This window comes from Chiloscyllium plagiosum, unplaced genomic scaffold, assembly GCF_037043375.1.
Source record: "Chiloscyllium plagiosum isolate Xiang-an unplaced genomic scaffold, Cpla_swu_hap1 HiC_scaffold_11, whole genome shotgun sequence".
Taxonomy (NCBI): domain Eukaryota; kingdom Metazoa; phylum Chordata; class Chondrichthyes; order Orectolobiformes; family Hemiscylliidae; genus Chiloscyllium; species Chiloscyllium plagiosum.
This window is the reverse complement of record NW_028270149.1, coordinates 56240395-56259115: the sequence shown is the minus strand read 5'-3', so window position 1 is coordinate 56259115 and position 18721 is coordinate 56240395. Positions and strand designations below refer to the sequence as shown.

The 18721-nt window shown below is 40.4% G+C and overlaps 1 protein-coding gene across 4 annotated transcripts in view; it reads left to right on the top strand.

The window, feature by feature from the left end:
* Positions 1-18721, top strand: part of vamp7 (vesicle associated membrane protein 7) — a 28969-nt gene that overhangs the window by 2666 nt on the left and 7582 nt on the right. For all 4 annotated transcript variants that reach the window (XM_043704617.2, XM_043704614.2, XM_043704613.2 and 1 more), the window contains exons 3-7: positions 1927-1984; positions 2372-2509; positions 3993-4083; positions 10814-10881; positions 13188-13280. In XM_043704617.2, the coding sequence (XP_043560552.2) occupies positions 1927-1984; positions 2372-2509; positions 3993-4083; positions 10814-10881; positions 13188-13280 (448 nt within the window). The remainder of the gene's footprint in view (positions 1-1926; positions 1985-2371; positions 2510-3992; positions 4084-10813; positions 10882-13187; positions 13281-18721) is intronic.

The following is an 18721-nucleotide window of genomic DNA, read 5'->3' as shown; positions in this document are numbered from 1 at the left end:
AACACTTGCATCAGTTTTTCTAAAAGTTAGAAAATTGTCATTGTAGTGCTAATTACATTTTTCCATTTTCCAATTTCAGCTTATCTATGGCTGCCATGTTGCTGAATTTAACTGCATTTGTCATGAACCCAAATTAGTTTCACCTTGGACATCTCTCCTACCAAATGCTATCCATACTTTCAGAGCTGAATTTTAACTTTGTATTTTTCTAAAATAAAAGGGATCAAGGGGTATGAGAGAAGGTAGGCATATGGCAGAAATGTAAAAGATTAGGCATGATCATACTAAATAGTGGAGCAGACTTGAAGGGCCAAATCAAGACTAGAGAGATGATGCATGGCACTGCATTGCTAAACCACATTTAAGCTTCTATAAATTTTGCTTTAAAACATCTTGGGTTTTCTAATCTTGAAGGTGAGATTAAAAATCAATAGTTATAATAGTGCTAATCTGTAACAGTGTTTGGATTCAGTAAATTGAACCTGGATAGATTTGAGCAAGACTGCTTATGTTAATGTTGATTTGTGTTTTTCTGAGAACTTTGCATTTTGTACCTGTAGTGTTTTATAACTAGTGTCATACTCCTCAACCTATATCTGGTATGTAATCAAGGTCACAGCCTTCATGTTTAACGCACTATCTGCTTTATTCTCACTCTGCTTATACCGTGCATCACCTGATCAACATTTCAAATAGTATCCTTGTTAACTATGCAACTTAGTATAAACTTCATTTACTGCAATTCAGTATTTGCAGTCTTCTGCATTAAATTTGACAAGCTAATTAAATACTCCATCACCTTCAGTGGCTCAACTGGTGCACCTATTGAAAATCTCTCCCTCTGTCAAGCCATTTGTATATGTTTCAGTCACATGTCCAAGTGTATTTACCCTGTTTGAATCTGAGGTAGTGTTTGTTTCCTGACTCCTCCTCCATCACGATTTCATATTGTCAATATACTGTTGTGTATTGACCTTTCTACTTTCAACATTTTTGAACTTATCTTTTGTGCATGTTCTGTTTCCCACCTAAATTTTTCAATTTATTTGATGTGCTGACATACTTTGCAAATACTGCTGAGAGTTTTATGAATGATATTTCATGTCGATAGAAACTTATGTCATTGTTGAATTCCCTATCAATATCCTTGGGGCTGCCATTTATCAAAAGCTGAACTGGATGAGCCATCTAAATACTCTGGCTACAAGAGCAGGTAAAATGCTAGGAACAAGTAATTCATCTCCTTTCCAAAGTGTATCCATCATCTACGAGGGACATCAGGAATGCGAAGAAATGCACTCCAGTTGCCTGGGCAAGTGCAACTCCAATACTTGAATCTTGACACCAAGTACAAAGTAGCCCACTTGTTTGGCATCCTATCTAACACATTCAATTTTCATTCCTTCCATCACTGCATAGTGGCAGCAATATGTGCTATCTATAGTTTACACTGCAACAACTCACCAAGGCTCCTTTAGTGACTTCTACCAACTTGACAGACAAAGACAGCAGATGCGTGGGGACACCACTGACTGCAGATTCTGCTCCAGGTCACGTCATCTGGGTTTGTAACTATTTTGCCATTCTTTCTGACACTGGGTCAAAATCCTGCAGCTCCCTTCCCAACAACAGTGGGTGTACCTACACCATTTAGGCTGCAGACATTCAGGAAAACAGCTCAACGTCATCTGAAGAGTAATTAGCGTTGAACCAACCAATGACCCCCACATTTTATGTGAGTTTAAAAATAATTGCTGTTTTACACATGTTAACTAATACTCAAAGTAGCCAGAGAGATGCAGAAAAATATTTTAATTTCCCATGTCCACTGCAAGTGACTAGTGACAAAACATGCTGATAATTAATAACAAACTATTCGACTTATCCAGCTTTTGCATATTAACCAATTTCTCTTCACTTTTTCAGTTACTTATTCCATTATATTTGCCAAGAGAGGATAATATACTTGTGTATCACAGATGATGTAAGTATGAAATCTAAACGAGTAACCTTTGGGGGATTAACATGCAGCTAAATATGATTTGGAGATTTAGAGCCAGTTATGTGCTTTTTGCACAGTGAATTTATGCTTTTTAATGAACAGATTTTTTAAACTGCTTTGACAACTTTCCTTGTGATGTAAGAATGCACTCTAATCCAGATCACCTAGATTTCAGTCTCTAGGTATTTCAAGTCTGCTGACTGATTGATTGTAATAGTAATGTAAAGAGAAAGAATGGGCTGACCTTCAGTTGCTCCCAAGGAAGGAACTTGTTGACTATTATTTTTACCAATTTGCATATGTTGGTCCTTTGAAACTTAAATGAATTTCTATGATTTGAGATGACCGTTATTCCATTTAACATTTCAGGATTTTGAGCGATCAAGAGCATTTACTTTTCTAAATGAAATAAAGAAAAGATTTCAAACTACATATGGATCAAGGGCACAAACAGCCTTGCCTTATGCAATGAACAGCGAATTCTCCAGTGTGTTAGCTGCACAAATGGTGAGTGCAATCTCTTAACTGTAAATGATGCATTAGCAACCAAGGAGATTGTTGTTTCAGGTGAGAAACAACTGTGATTGAAAGGCTAGATAATTTTGTTTTAACTAATGCCCAAAGAACTCAAAGTAGAGAGGCTGTTCATTTTGTTTTGGTGTGTTTTTAACCTTTTTTTTGCATTCAGTCCTGTGCAACTTTGTCTCACTCCTGACAAATGGAAATTTTTTTGCTTTGTTTCAGTTCAGTCAGTATCTCTCTCCACTATTCCACAAGTTTTAATAAGTAACGTATTTGCAGTTTAGTACAAAAATACAACATTCTATAAGTCTTTATCTCCTTACCTGCCCCTCAACAGAATAAATACATTGAGAAGCTAGTAGTTAAATCTCTGATTTGAAGTTTGATATCATCTTGTCTAAGAATGGTGTTTTAAAGTCAACATTCAGTACAGCACTTGGCTATATTAACCAAAAGGTTCCAAGTTCCATTTTGCTTAAGTTTCGCTGATTCCAGCTAAGGCAGCTGAAAAGGGAAATAATGGTCAAGGTTCCAAAGTTCTTGAGAGCTATTCATTGATACCACTAACACCCTATGTACAGGGCACTCTATAGATTAGAAGGTCATGATTGGCAGGTGTTCCACACAATTAAATATTGTTGCTAGACTCGTTGTTTGGACTTAAGGTGCATTGGTCTGCCTGGAGACCAAATAGCATAGTATAACTGCACATGTGTGTGTATTCAGGAGAAACTGTAAAGAGAATTACAGTTTGTCCTGCCTTTACTTAAAATGCAATACCTTGTCATTGCTTTACATGGCATTTTTTATCAGATATTTTTGTAAAAGCGTCTTGTGTGTTCATCTTAAAAGGGTGTCAAATTAGGGAAGATTCCTACTTTGTGAAGTAGGATATAAACAAGGAAGCATTGAAAGGAAAAGGTTGGTATTAACTGTTTGGGCAAAAGTGCTTGATTTCAAATGCATGCTGTCCAATTTAGTTTCTCATAGACCTGCACAATAACAGATTATTGACTCTTGTGGTCTCTCTTTCAGATTGGTTTGTTCCAGCAAATGGTCTCAGTTGAAGACACTATAACTCAGAAGTTGTGAATTTCCTAATTGATCTGATAGTTTGTTCACTATTACCTCAACAAAATCATTAATTCTAGTAAAATGACTGAATATAGGTTTGAAAGATCCTTTTTTAATGTTGTGACCACTTGATATTGCTGACCACCTTTTTGGAATCCAGCATTTTGTATAAATTCATACATCTTAATCCCAAATAAATGTGTAAGAATAAGAAACTTTCTTGAGCATAGGGAACGAGTGAGAAAAGGAAATTCTAGGTTGGCAGTCATTTCAGTATTGCTTTTCATGCAAGTGGATCTCTAAATAAGTAGTTTGAACGAAGATCTGCATGGATGTCATGTGTATCTGACCTTTCTTCTAAATAGAGAATATTGAACTTTTCACATGATTTCAGAAACATTTGTCAGAAAACAAGAAATCTGATCGTGTTTTGGAGACTCAAGCGCAGGTTGATGAGTTGAAAGGAATCATGGTCAGAAATATTGGTATGTATAAAAATGGCAATATAAAAATCTAGTTCAACACAGTTCTGTCAGCCTTACTGGTTTTAACCTAGCTGCTAAGATTTGTGATAACTGCATATTGATATACACCAGTACCACCTCTCCGAGGGACCTATATAATTTGTGGTTTGGTGAGTTTATCCCCTGAAAAATATTGATCTATAATACAACATTAGTTAAGTAAATTTGTTTGCATATATAAGTTTCTCATGTTTTTGTACTATTGTATGATTCCAGCATTGTGAATCTGTTAAATCAAAGGCATTACAGATCTTTTCCTATTCACACCAATGTGTTTTGGATTTAGTTAAATAAAATACAAACGACGGGAGCACTTAGCAGGTCAGGCAATACCTCTGCAGAAAGAAACAGGTCAAAATCCAATGACCTTTCATCTGTTAAACTTGAAATTTTAACCCTCCAGATGCATCCTGACATTGCTGGAAGCAACATTGTTTTTTGTTTTTTCAGATCTACAACATCTGCAATGTTTTGCTTTAAGTTTAATTCTCGATACTTTTATTCTTTGTGTTGTCCTAAACTGGGCAGTAGGATGCTGTGGATGTTTTAGGATTGCAGGAATAAGTGATTTGTGCAAAATATTGTATATTTGAATTTAACATCTGTGACCCAAGTTGTCACTATTGTGTGTATTATTGTGAGCAATTTGAAAATACCCTTTAAAGACTCCTGACCTTCAGTCTATTATCCTTTTGTGTGGTACTCTCACATGGCTCATGACTTCTGTGGATGATCATAATAGGATTAGTTCAGGGAAACTTGAGTAACTATGAAAGAGGAACTACTGTAAAACTTGCTCATTTCTTTGTCTTGTTTTCTGTGCTGTAGACCTGTCTGACTTACGATCTTTGTTCTCAATTAGAGTCTGCCTCCTCTGACACCCCAGGTCATCTCCTCTGCCCCCAAGTCCCTCCTCCCTACCTTTTATCTTAGCCTGCTGGACACACTTTCCTCATTCCTGAAGAAAGGCTTATGCCCGAAACGTCGATTCTCCTGTTCCTTGGATGCTGCCTGACCTGCGCTTTTCCAGCAACACATTTTCAGCTCCATTCTCCGACTTTTTATCTAGTGTCCTTCCCTGCACTCTTCTCTTGCTATCCCCAAACCCCAATCTGCCTCAATGAAAACATTGTGAATGCCCTTTTTCATCCTCTCATGAGGCAGCCTGATCAAGAGGTTGACATCGGTCATAAATGGGACGATTTTGAGAGGGAAAATAAAAGTTACAGTTTGGAGAACATTAGATCAATCTTTTATAATTTGATTATCAACTCAATACTTTGCTACTCATAATTGTTGTCTCTATGCCTTTCCCTCATCACCAGATTATCTCAATTTCTATTTGTGTAATAATCCTCAACTTCACGCACAATTATTCATAGCTAGAGTTGTCTCCAGCTTTAAGTATTAGGCCTCTGACCTACCCTTTCAGGATCATTCTGAACTATATATAGCTCATTTTTGGCATGAGACAATAAATGTGTTTCTGCTACTTCACTTTTTGCTTCTTTGTCCAATACAGAGCAGTCTCGTATAGATTAGATTAGATTACATTACAGTGTGGAAACAGGCCCTTCGGCCCAACAAGTCCACACTGCCCCGCCGAAGCGCAACCCACCCATACTCCTACATTTACCCCTTACCTAACACTACGGGTAATTTAGCATGGCCAATTCACCTGACCTGCACATCTTTGGACTGTGGGAGGAAACCGGAGCACGCGGAGGAAACCCACGCAGACACGGGGAGAACATGCAAACTCCACACAGTCAGTCGCCTGAGGCGGGAATTGAACCTGGGTCTCTGGCGCTATGAGGCAGCAGTGCTAACCACTGTGCCACCGTGCCGCCCAGTCATTGCTATTTATATTTTGTTCCTCTGCCTAGTCTTCCTTTCCTAACTATAATTCTTCCATCACTTTGCAATTTCCCTTCTATTTTGTTGTCCTTTCTCCAATCTAATTTCTCCACTAAACTTTTTTGTTTTAATTTAATTTCTGAATAATATTCTGTTTTGAAACGAAGATGTACAGAGATGTCACAAACCTCTTCCATGTCTGTGCAGTCCAATTCGTATGTTGTCTCTAAATGCTTCTATCACTAAGGCGCTCGTGTTGTCATCAACTAACTATTGTGTCTCTCCCAAATTCTCGTCCAATCTCTACATGCCAATTTCTGTCCTGTTTTCCAGAGCATCAAAGTTTCCCTTTACGTATTTTCCCTCCTGCATTTCCACAGCCCTTAATAATCTGGACCATCATTACTTCCTCCTCCACCCTTCCTATGTTGTCCAACTCCATAGAGCTAAACAACATTCCATTTTCATATTTGAACTCTGCCAGCATCTCTCTCAACACTCTCTTCCCTCCTGTATTCAGGGATAGGTACTTTCAGGGCTTGTGGTCTTTGTCAGTTCCCACTGGTATTCATTCTTTTTAAACAGGTGGGTGTTTCAAATCCAACCCCTCATCCATCCCCAAGGCCAATTACTTGAATCTCTGAAAGTTTTATCCACTTCCACTGTCTAACCTAACAGTGATGTGGAGGTGCATTTGTTGGAGTGGTGTGGACAAAGTTAAAATTACACAACCCGTATAGTCCAGCGGGTTTATTTGATGTTTACCTGTAGTTACCATAAATCCATAAGACATAGGAGTGGAAGTAAGGCCATTCGGCCCATCGAGTCCACTCCGCCATTCAATCATGGCTGATGGGCATTTCAACTCCACTTACCCGCATTCTCCCTGTAGCCCTTAATTCCTTGTGACGTCAAGACTTTATCAATCTCTGCCTTGAAGATATTTAGCGTCCCGGCCTCCACTACTCTCTGCGGCAATGAATTCCACAGGCTGAAGAAATGTCTCCGCATTTCTGTTCTGAATTTACCCCCTCTAATTCTAAGGCTGTATCCACAGGTCCTAGTCTCCTCGCCTAAAGGAAACCATTTCCTAGCGTCCACCCTTTCCAAGCCATGTATTATCTTGTAAGTTTCTATTAGATCTCCCCTTAATCTTCTAAACTCCAATGAATACAATCCCAGGATCCTCAGCCGTTCCTCATATGTTAGACCTACCATTCCAGGGATCATCATTGTGAATCTCCGCTGGACACGCTCCAGTGCCAGTATGTCCTTCCTGAGGTGTGGGGAACAAAACTGGACACAGTACTCCAAATGAGGCCTAACCAGAGCTTTATAAAGTCTCAATAGCACAACGGTGCTTTTATATTCCAACCCTCTTGAGATAAATGACAACATTGCATTCGCTTTCCTAATCACTAACTCAACCTGCATGTTTACCTTTTCGAGAATCCTCGACTAGCACTGTCAGAACCCTTTGTATTTTTGCTTTATGAATTTTCTCACAATTTAGAAAGTAGTCCATGCTTGTATTCTTTTTTCCAAAGTGCAAGACCTCACATTTGCTCACATTGAATTCCATCAGCCATTTCCTGGACCACTCTTCCAAACTGTCTAGATCCTTCTGCAGCCTCCCCACTTCCTCAGTGCTACCTGCCTGTCCACCTAACTTCGTATCATTGGCAAACTTCGCTAGAATGCCCCCAGTCCCTTCATCCAGATCACTAATATATAACGTGAACAGCTACGGCCCCAACACTGAATACTGCGGGGCACCACTTGTCATCGGCTGCCATTCCGAAAAAGAACCCTTTTATCCCAATTCTCTGCCTTCTGTCAGACAGCCAATCCTCAATCCATACCAGTAGCTCACCTCGAACACCATGGGCCCTCATTTTGCTCAGCAGCCTCCCATGTGACACCTTATCAAAGGCCTTTTGGAAGTCTTGATCGACCACATCCACTGGGTTTCCCTGGTCTAACCTACTTGTCACCTCTTCAAAGAATTCCAACAGGTTTGTCAGGCACAACCTCCCCTTACTAAATCCATGTTGACTTGTTCTAATCTGACCCTGCTCTTCCAAGAATTTAGAAACATCATCCTGAATGATGGATTCTAGAATTTTACCAACTGAGGTTAGGCTAATTGGCCTATAATTTTCCATCTTTTGCCTTGATCCTTTCTTGAACAAGGGGGTTACAACAGCGATCTTCCAATCATCCGGGACTTTCTCTGACTCCAGTGACTTTTGAAAGATCTCAACCAACGCCTCCGCTATTTCCTCAACTACCTCCCTCGGAACTCTAGGATGTAGCCCATCGGGGCCAGGAGATTTATCAATTTTAAGACCTTTTAGCTTTTCTAGCACTTTCTCTTTTGTAATGGCTACCATACTCAACTCAGCCCCCTGACTCCCTTTAATTGTTGGGATATTACTCATGTCTTCCACTGAAGACTGACACAAAGTACTTACTAACTTCTCCAGCTATTTCCTTATCTCCCATCACTAGGCTTCCAGCATCAGTTTGAAGTGGCCCAATGTCTACTTTTGCCTGTCGTTTGTTTCTTATGTATTGAAAGAAACTTTTACTATCACTTCTAATATTACTGGCTAGCCTAGCTTCATATTTGATCTTCTCCTTCCTTATTTCTCTGTTTTTGTAGACTTCCCAATCTTCTGATTTCCCAGTGCTCTTGGCTACTTTATAGGATCTCTCGTTTTCTTTAATACATTTCCTGGCTTCCTTTGTCAGCCATGGCTGTCTAATCTCTCCCTGGATAATCTTTCTTTTCTTGGGGATGAACCTCTGTACAGTGTCCTCTATTATACCCACAAACTCCTGCCATTTTTGCTCTACTGTCTTCCCCGCTAGGCTCTACTTCCAGTCTATTTTCGTCAGTTCCTCTCATGCCCTCATAATTTCCTTTATTTAACTGTAACACCATTACATCCGATTTTGCCTTCTCTCTTTCAAACTGCAGACTGAACTCTACCATATTATGATCGCTGCTTCCTAAGTGTTCCCTTACTTTAAGATTTTTTTATAAAGTCTGGTTCATTACATAGCACTAGGTCCAGAATAGCCTGCTCCCTTGTGGGCTCCATGACAAGCTGTTCCAAAAAGCCATCCTGTAAGCATTCCATGAATTCCCTTTCTTTGGATCCACTGGCAACATTATTTACCCAGTCCACCTGCATATTGAAGTCTCCCATGATCACCGTGACCTTGCCTTTCTGACATGCCTTTATTTCCTGGTACATGTTGCGCCCCTGGTCCTGACGACTGTTAGGAGGTCTGTACATAACTCCCATTATGGTTTTTTGCCTTCTGTGGTTCCTCAATTCCACCCACACAGACTGCACAAATCCACGCTATGTCATTAAGTGCCATAGATTTAATTTTGTTCATAACTAACAAGGCAACCCCGCCCCCTGTGCCCACCTCCCTGTCTTTTCGATAAGTTGAAAATCCTCGAATGTTTAACTGCCAATCCTGACCCCCCTGCAACCACGTCTGTGCCTACCACATCATAATCATTCACGATCTGTGCCATTAGTTCATCTGCTTTGTTACGAATGCTACGAGCATTCAGGTAAAGTGCCTTAATGCTAACTTCCTTATTTAGAGATTTTGGAAGTCATAAGATGTCTTAAGTTATCCTCTTTTTTTTTTTTGCTGCATTCCCAATCTGCCTCGTTTAAATCTGCCTGCACACATGCTATCCTGCTGCTTATCTTTCCATTTAACTCCATACTCCCTGTCGCTTTCACTTTCCCTCCCCTCTCTCCCCCCCCCCCCCCCCCAAAAAAAAAACTCAGAAGCTTAAAGTCCTACTGACCACCCTATTTATCCTCTTCGCTAGAATATTGGTACTTGACCGGTTCAGGTGGAGACCGTCCCAACGGTACAGATCGCCCCGGTTCCAAAATTGATGCCAATGCCCCATGAAGTGGAATCCCTCTTTCCCACACCAAACTTTTAGCCACTTGTTTACTTCCCTAACTTTCTTATCCCTATGCCAATTAGCACGTGGCGTGGGCAGTAATCCAGAGATTATCACCCTTTTAGGACCTGTACTTCAATTTCCTTCCTAGTACTTGATAATCCCCAAACAGGTCCTCCACCCGAGCTTTGCCTATGTTGTTAGTCCCAACGTGGACCACCACAACTGGATCCTCCCCCTTCTGCTCCAATCTCCTTTCAAGTCGGTTGGAGGTGTCCCGCACCCTGGCAGGTAACACACCATGTGAGACTCCCGATCCGACTTGCAAAGGATACTATCTGTCCCCCTAATTATAGAATCCCCTATAACAACTACTGACAAAGGAGCAGCGCTCTGCAAACTTGTACTACCAAATAAACCTGTTGTTTGATTTTTAACTGTAATCTACCAGTGAAACCCTTGTGCATGTTTTATCATCTGTACGTTCCTTAAGTCCTCGTTGCTTGCTCCCATTTCTATTCCTTCCTGCCCAAACTGTGAACCACAATTTTTCAAAACTGTAATTGTTGCTACATGTGAAGTTCTCTCTTATTTGATTTTGCTATTAAGGAGCACATTGAATTTTGAAGCACTTCTCTTCAAATTTCTCTACAACTTCACACAACCTTCCTGTCCTGCCTCCTTCAGTAGACTTATTTTAAATAATCTGCTATGGAATGTTGGTGTCAAAGACCAATAGTAAAAATTAATTTTTACTGTTTACAGTAAGCTGATGCAATATATACCAGGAATAAAAATTTGAATTGAGATTTCAACTGAAATATGAACTGATGTCATGAAATTTTACTTTGTGATATGACTTGATCTGTTGGTTTTTTCAATTTACAGATTTGGTAGCACAAAGAGGAGAAAAATTGGAGTTGTTAATTGACAAAACTGAAAATTTAGTGGATTCTGTGAGTATCAAGTGTCTGTCTTATCCCTTGCACTGAAATTCAAAATAAACATTCTAATATTTTCTCAGGTGATGTGACTTTTCTCCGTGAGCAATGGTTGAGGTCGAGGAGAGATTATATAATAATCTGTAATGTCTTTTGAAGCCCCTGAAAGTTTTCACTATACACAGGAACTTCGATTATCTGAAGGAGGTCTTGAGGTCCCGATGGAAACATTACATCAAAGACATGTTTCCAACAGAGATCGGGTCTTTTGTTTAGTGATTAAACAGGCACTATCTCCAAATGACCCCTCTTCCCTCTTTTTTTTCTCTTCCCCTCTTTTTTTTTTTTCCCCACCCCCTTCTCTCTCCCCACACATTCCCTGGAATTCTAGAGGTGTTACCTAACCCCCCCCCCCCCCCCCCTTCCCTGGATAATCTCTCCTACATTGTCCTGTACAGGGCAAAGGTGGAACCTGTCCAAATGTTGTGTGAGGGTCTATGGCTGTGTGTGTGCGTGCGCGCACGAGTGTGTACACTTTTTGGAGACATACCCCAAAGGCAACTGCAGCAGCAGCAACAACAGTCTTGGTGTACAGTACAGCTGCCCCGGAGAGGGGTTGGGTGTGTACAGGGTTAGGGAGTGGGTGGGGGCAGTGTTGGGTGGGGGGGAGAGACGGGACGGCGCAGGGCGGTGTTGGATAAGTTCTGGGCGCGGGCTCTGCAGTCTCCTGAACGGGGAGCAGACTTTTTAAAAACTGAGCCCCAGAGGAAAGGCATTTAATCAATTAACCGAATAACTGATTATTCGAATGAAATAGTGCCCATCCATCACGTTCGGATAATCGAGGGTCCCCTGTATATGTTCAGTTTCTTTGTTATTTTCATTACTTTTGTGTAGAACAGTGAAAGTTACAATTTTATAGTCCCCTCCCTATTGCTTACCTGCGAGCTGCCAATGTAATGATATGGAACCCATGCTCTTGAGGTTCCAAGAGCTGTTTCAGTGGCTTCACTCCTTCCCATAGAAGCAGCCAATAGCTGCAAGTACAAACATTGTTAGATTTCCACTCTGACTACAGATCTTTTCTCAGACTCTGGAAAATTTTAGTTATCAGAAGTTAAAACCTGCAATGAGTGTTTTTGGGGCAACTGCATATAATATTTGAACAAGGAACAAGAGTAGGCCATTTGGCCTTCAAGCCTACTCCACCATTCAGTAAAATCATGACTAATCGGATTCTAACCTAAATTCTATATTTCTGCATGTCTCCAATAATCCTTCATCCCCTTGGAAATCTAGAGTCTATCTACCTCTGTCTTTTAAAGTATTTAACAATTCTGCAAACATTCCCTGTTTTTAAGGAAGGAAATTCTGAGCAACTCAAACCTGAGGATGGAAGAAGTTGTTTCATTTGTTTTAAATGTCTGTCCCCCGATTTTTAAACTGTATGTTGCAATTAAGTTGTTTCTTCTGTGTCCTTAATTCAGAGCCTACAAGTCTAGCCTTTCCTCATAAAGCAATCAGCTTAATACACATTAGTCTAGTAATCCTTCTCTGAACTGCTTCTCACACACACCGTCTTATTATCTTATTTTGAAAAGATGGAATTTATTTTATGTTGCAAATATCGGTTGTGAAGTCAAAAATGATGCTGTCAGTGCATTATTTCCTTTGAGCCTTGGCTTTTTTTTTTAATTTCTCCTTGAGTATCTGTTGCTCAGTCACTAGAATTGTCACATCATGTCACAAGATTCTAGATAAAGTTGCACTCCAGGGCTTGAGTACAGAGATAAGACCTGAAGCTTCAGTGTGTTACTAAAGAAGTTTAGCACTATCAGAAGTGCTGTCTTCAGATGAGATGTTAAACCAAAGCTGCATCTCTGCTTGAGGGGATGTAAACGATCCCATGGCACTTTCTGCAGAAGAGCAAAACATTTAATCCTGGTGTCGTGGCCAATTTTAAAATCCAGCTTAATATCGCAAAACATTAGCAACGCTTGGAGATTTATATTGGCTAATTTTTCTTCACTGTGACAGTACATGTCAGAGTATTTCATTGCCTTTAAAGTGCATTAAACATCTGGTCGTCATAAAAGGTGTTTTTTTGAGTGCAAGTATTTTGTTTTTTAACATGCCCATTTATTATGGTGCTTATTCTGGTTTTGCAAGCATCCAAAGTAAAGACAGTGACTGAATAACCTCTCCAACCAACTTCTGCCCCATGCTTGCCTCCAGTTCTTCCACCACAGCATTCATGTTGCATTGCTTTTCAATTCTGTTTGGAATCAAAAATCAAATGTAGTGTGTATTTATTTTTGTAGTCGGTCACATTTAAAACCACCAGTAGGAACCTGGCCAGAGCGATGTGTATGAAAAACCTCAAGTTGACAATAATTATCGCCATCGTAGCAATTGTAAGTATATTCTCTCTTTGTAATGTGACTGTTTAGAAGATACAAAAGCATACTAATGAACACTTAATGATTGAACAGTGCTTCCCTGCTGTGAAATTCCTTAGTACAAAATGTCCTATTTTGGATAGTTGGATCTTAAAATAGTAGCTCAGCTGCCTTGCAAAACTGGTAGTGTTTCCTTCCCGTTTGTAACTTGCAAAGGGTTTTGACCCTGTTACAGCAAATAATCTGTGTGGTTCCAAGTGACGACAACATCTAGCTCCAGAGGCAGCTTGTGGGTGGTGCTGTTCCCATGTATCTGTCCTTGTCCCAGTGGAGTTGCAGGTTTGGATGGTGTTGTCTAGTAAAGCTTAGTGTGTTGATGCACTGTACCTTTTTTAGGTGATGTGGAAGCTATGGTATTTATTTGACTAATCCAGTTCAGTTTCTGATCAATGTTAAACCCAAGATTTTGATTGTGCTAATTCAGCAATGGAAATGTCCTTTGAATGTGATGGGTTGATGACTGGATTCTCTTACTCAGTGGTTATTGCCCAGTATTAATGTGGTGCTGATGTTACTTGCCCCATAAGGAACATCAAACCTCCAGATCTTGCTGTATTTGGGCACAGGCTGCTTCACTGTCTGAGCTGTTGCAAATTCCATTGTACGTTCATCAAACGTTCACCCCAGACCTAATGGAGGGAAGGTCTTTGATAAAGATATTGATGGTGGTTCACTGCACGGAGAGAATGCCTACCGTGGTGTCCTATGGCTAAGACAATTAATCCTAATAACCATGGTCATCTTCGTTTAGATAGGACTCTCCACAAATGGAGAGACTTCCCCAATTCAAGCTTTACTCCCAGTGTCACACTTGGTCAAATGCTGCTTTGATGTCAAGGGCAGTAACAAACTTCCTGTCTTGAGTACACTTTTTTAATGTTTGGACCAAGGCTGTAATGAGGTCAAGAATTGTGGATCTAATTAGAACCTAGAATCTGAGCAGGTTCTTATTGACTAAGTGCCATTAACAGCATTATTGACGGCATTTTCCATTGCCTTGCTGATGTTTGAATAAACTGGGACAGTAGTTGGATTTGAGTATGAACAATGAATTGGGCCGCTGGAGCCTACTCTGCCAATCAATAAAGGCATGACTGATCTAATTACTCCACAGTTCTGCCTACCATGTTTAACTTGAGTCCCCTTATCAATAATCTCTGATTCCACTGCCTATGGGGAAGAGACTTAGAAAAATATGCTATCCTTTGAGGGAAGGAAATTCTCCTTATCTGTCTGAAATGTGTGACTGCTTACTTTTTAAACAGTAAACCCTAGTTCTGCGTGCTCCCACAAGTTGAAATGCCCTTACACATCCACACTCAAGACTTGACAGATCTTGTTTCAGTCAAGTCATCTCTTAGGCTAGGCTCATTCATTGGAGTTCTGTAGTCTGTGACCTAGCCTCCCCTTCATTCCAAATATTGGTCTATATTTCCATTGCATTTAAATAAGGCGACCGATACTATACACAGTTCTTCAGATGTGCTCTCACCAATGTCCGATGTAACTAAAGTAAAACATCTGATCCTTTATATATTCAATCCCCCTCTCAATAAACAATAATATTTTGTTGGCTTTTCTAACTACTTGCTGTACATAAACTTTTTACAGTGCATGCTTTAGGATACCCAGATCCCTCTACAACTTAGCTCTGCAATCTGTCATTACCAAAATATGCTGCTCCTTTATTCATCCTGCTAAGTTGTACAATTTCATATCTTCCCACATAATATTCTGTTTGAGCACTCACTTAAGGGCACTGCAATGTGATTATATTTGTGCGCCCTCACAACTAACTTACCTTGTATCTTTGTCGTCACCAAATTTGAAACATACTTCATTGTTGTCTTCAAAGTCATTTGTAGAAATGAAACAATTGAAGGAGCAACATTGATCTCTTTAGCACAATTCTCATTATAATTGTGCCAACCAGAAAGAGACGCTTTGCCCATTGTTTCCTGTTAGCCAATCTTTTATCTGTACCAATGGTGTACCTCCTAACACACTTTAACAATATCTTTTTAAGTTGGAACTTTACCAAATACCTTGTAGAAATCTAAGTGCATCTGCCCACAGCAGGTTACTACTTGAAAAAACTCCAAATTGGGACATAGAATCAGTCGACAAGAGGCCTTTTGTCCCATTAAGTCTGCTCTGACATGAGAAACTCCTGACCGTCATCCTAATTTCATTTACCAGAATTTGACCCATAGTCTTGAATGTTATGATATTCCAAGTGGTCTCCAGGTACTTTTTTAAAAGGATGAGGCAATTTGCCTCTCTCATCTTCCTAGGCAGGACGTTCCATAATGTTAGCACCCTCGGAGTAAAAGATTCTTGCACATGATGCTGCCCCTCACCTTGAACCTGTGTCCCCTGTTGAATGACACTTCAACTAAGTGGAACAGCTACTCCTTATTCACTCTGTGCCCCTGGTAATAATGTACATCTCAGTCAGATTGAGATGTACATTATTAGAAGGGGCACATCCTTTTAAATCTTTTCTGTGCTCGTTCCAATTTAATATACTTCCTATTAATGGGGTGACCAGAACTGTACACTGTACTCCGCAGGCAGCATCCTGGTGAATCTCCTCTGCACCCTCTTCAGTGCAATCACATCTTTCCTGTAATGTGACTACCAAAACTGCAAGCAGTGTTTTAGCTGTGCTTTCTAAAGATCTCCAAAAAGATCAACCACTTTTTGTAATCCATGTCTTGATTGATAAAGGCAAGTGTACACTATGCCTTTTTCACCATCCAACACTCATGTCATTTCTATCTTGAGATCACATGATCTAACACTCCCAAGATCCCTTTGTTCCACAGAACTTCCTAGTGTCATGCCATTTGAATACTTCCTTGTTAAAATACTCCTTTGACACTGTATCACCTCTGTCTTTTCAGGGCTAAATTCAATCTGCCACTTATCTGCCAATTTGTCTTGTTATATATTGGATGGTCAATCATCCACCCAATCTTTGTCATCCATAATCTTACGAATCCAACCCTCCATCTAGACATCTGTCATTTATACACAATAACAATAGGTGATGCAACATAGATTCTTGTGGCACACTAATGGACATTGGTTTCCAGTTGCTAGTGCAGCTTTTTGTCATTACCCTTATCACCTACAGCCGAGCCAACTTTGAATCCACTTTATCAAATTACCCTGTATTCCGTGTACATTTGCTGCCTTGGTAAGTCTCCTAATGGGATCTGTCAAAGGTTTTGCTGAAATCCATGTAAACTGTATCAACTACACTAATCTAATCTACATAATTGTCATCTCAAAAGTTCAGTCAAACCTGTTAAATGTTGTTTCCCCTCAGAGGTGGTCATGCTATCCCTGACCAAGCCATACTTAAATTTTTTTAGTTGTTTCCCCACCACTGACCTGAGACTAAATGGTCTATAGTTCTCTGGCTTATCTTTGTCATCCTTCTTAAATATTGAACCACATTAGCTGTTCTCCAATTCTGATTGCTTGCTCCCCTGTGGTCAGAGAGGAATTAAAAATGTGGGTCAGAGCCCCTACAATCTCCTTGCCTCGCACAGCAACCTTGGGCACAGTTCATTCAGACCTGAAGATTTGTCCATTTTTTTTTTAAGCCTGCCAACACCTCCAGTACCTTGACCTTCCCTATATGAATTTACTCAATAGCTGCACAGTCTCTACTGCTGGTCTCCATACCTTTATCGTCATACTGTTGGATAAAGACTGATGTGAAGTATTGATTAAACAATTTACCAATGTCCTCTGGATCCACTTTGATTGCCCACCTTGGTCCTTACTACTTCCCTGGTTATCCTCTTCCCATTGATCTATAATATCTTAGGATTTTCCCCACTGTTCCTAGCCAGAGCTTGCTTACATCTCCTGTTTGCTTTCATAATTGCTTTAACTCCATCCTGCAATCTCGGTTCTCTCAATGCCTCTGCTGATTTGTTCCCAGTTGCTAAAAGCCCCCTTTTTTTTCCTCATTGTATCCTGAATATCTCTGGTTATCCATGGTTCTGTGGGCATGTTAATCCTTCCTATCTGTCTTGACAGAACATGTTGAGCTTGTACCCTCCACATTTCCTTTTCTTAAACATCCCTCTGTGGTTTTTCTGTAGATTTTCCCCAGCAGTTGCTGTTACCCATATACCTTGGCCAAATCCTGTCGTCTTTTACTAAAATATGCTCTCTCCTATAGCACTTCGTTTTTGCAACTTATCTATTTATTTGTCCATAATAAGCTTAAATTGAATCATGTTGAGATCGCTATCACCAAACTGCTTCTCCTCCACCTCCATTCCCCAAAACTCCACCTTGTTAACCCTCTACATATTGGCTGAGAACATTCTCCTGTACATGTTTTAAAGAAATCCTTTCCATTCAAGGCCCTTAACACTACCTATCCCAGTTAATGTTAATGATATCACATACAATAATTAGCTATTTGGGGTGGTCTATAATAAACACGTACTTGCGTGGCTGCCCCTTTTTTTTTTATTCATAGACGCACCAAGGTATCATTTCTTACTCAACTAAAAATGCAATGCTGCCTTTTTTAAACCCCCCCCCCCCCCCCTCCTTGTCTCATCTGAAGATTCCATAACCTGGAATGTTCAGATGCCAATCCTGCCCTTCTCTCAACCTTGTCCTTGGCCACTATATCACATTTCAATGTGTGAACCATCACCTTTTAACTCATCCACTTTACCTAGGATACTCCTGGCAAAGAAGACCACCCAGCCTTACTTTACACCCTTAAACTAATACAGCTACACTCCCTGACTTGATTTGTTTTACTCTGATTGTGTCCTTATTCAGTAACACACTGTTCCTTCCCCTTGCTGAATTAAACTCCTCCCAACAGCACGCACAAAATGTCCTGCAAGAATGTTAGTCCCACTCTGATTCAGCTGGAGACAGATTTTTGTTCAGGTCCTACTTTCCCCAGAAACAGTCTGTGATCCAGGAATCTAAAACCCACTCTTCCCCTCCTGCCTCAACTGTTAAATCGCACATTCATTCTTGCTATTCTGTTCATGAACATGCGGCACTGCAGATGCTGGAGATCAGAGCTGAAAATGTGTTGCTGGAAAAGCGCAGCAGGTCAGGCAGCATCCAAGGAACAGGAAGGCTTATGCCGGAAACGTCGATTCTCCTGTTCCTTGGATGCTGCCTGACCTGCTGCGCTTTTCCAGCAACACATTTTCAGCACTGGGAGTAATCCAGAGATTGCAACTGAAGTGGCTCTACTTTTTAGTCTACTGCCTAGCTTGTTGAACTTTTGATGCAGGACCTCATCTCTCCTTCCGTCTGTCAATCATGTCAAACCCTGGGTCTGCTGAACTACCTACCTGTTTCTCTTGGGCTGTTTGGTGGTCACCTGTTCCCTTTCT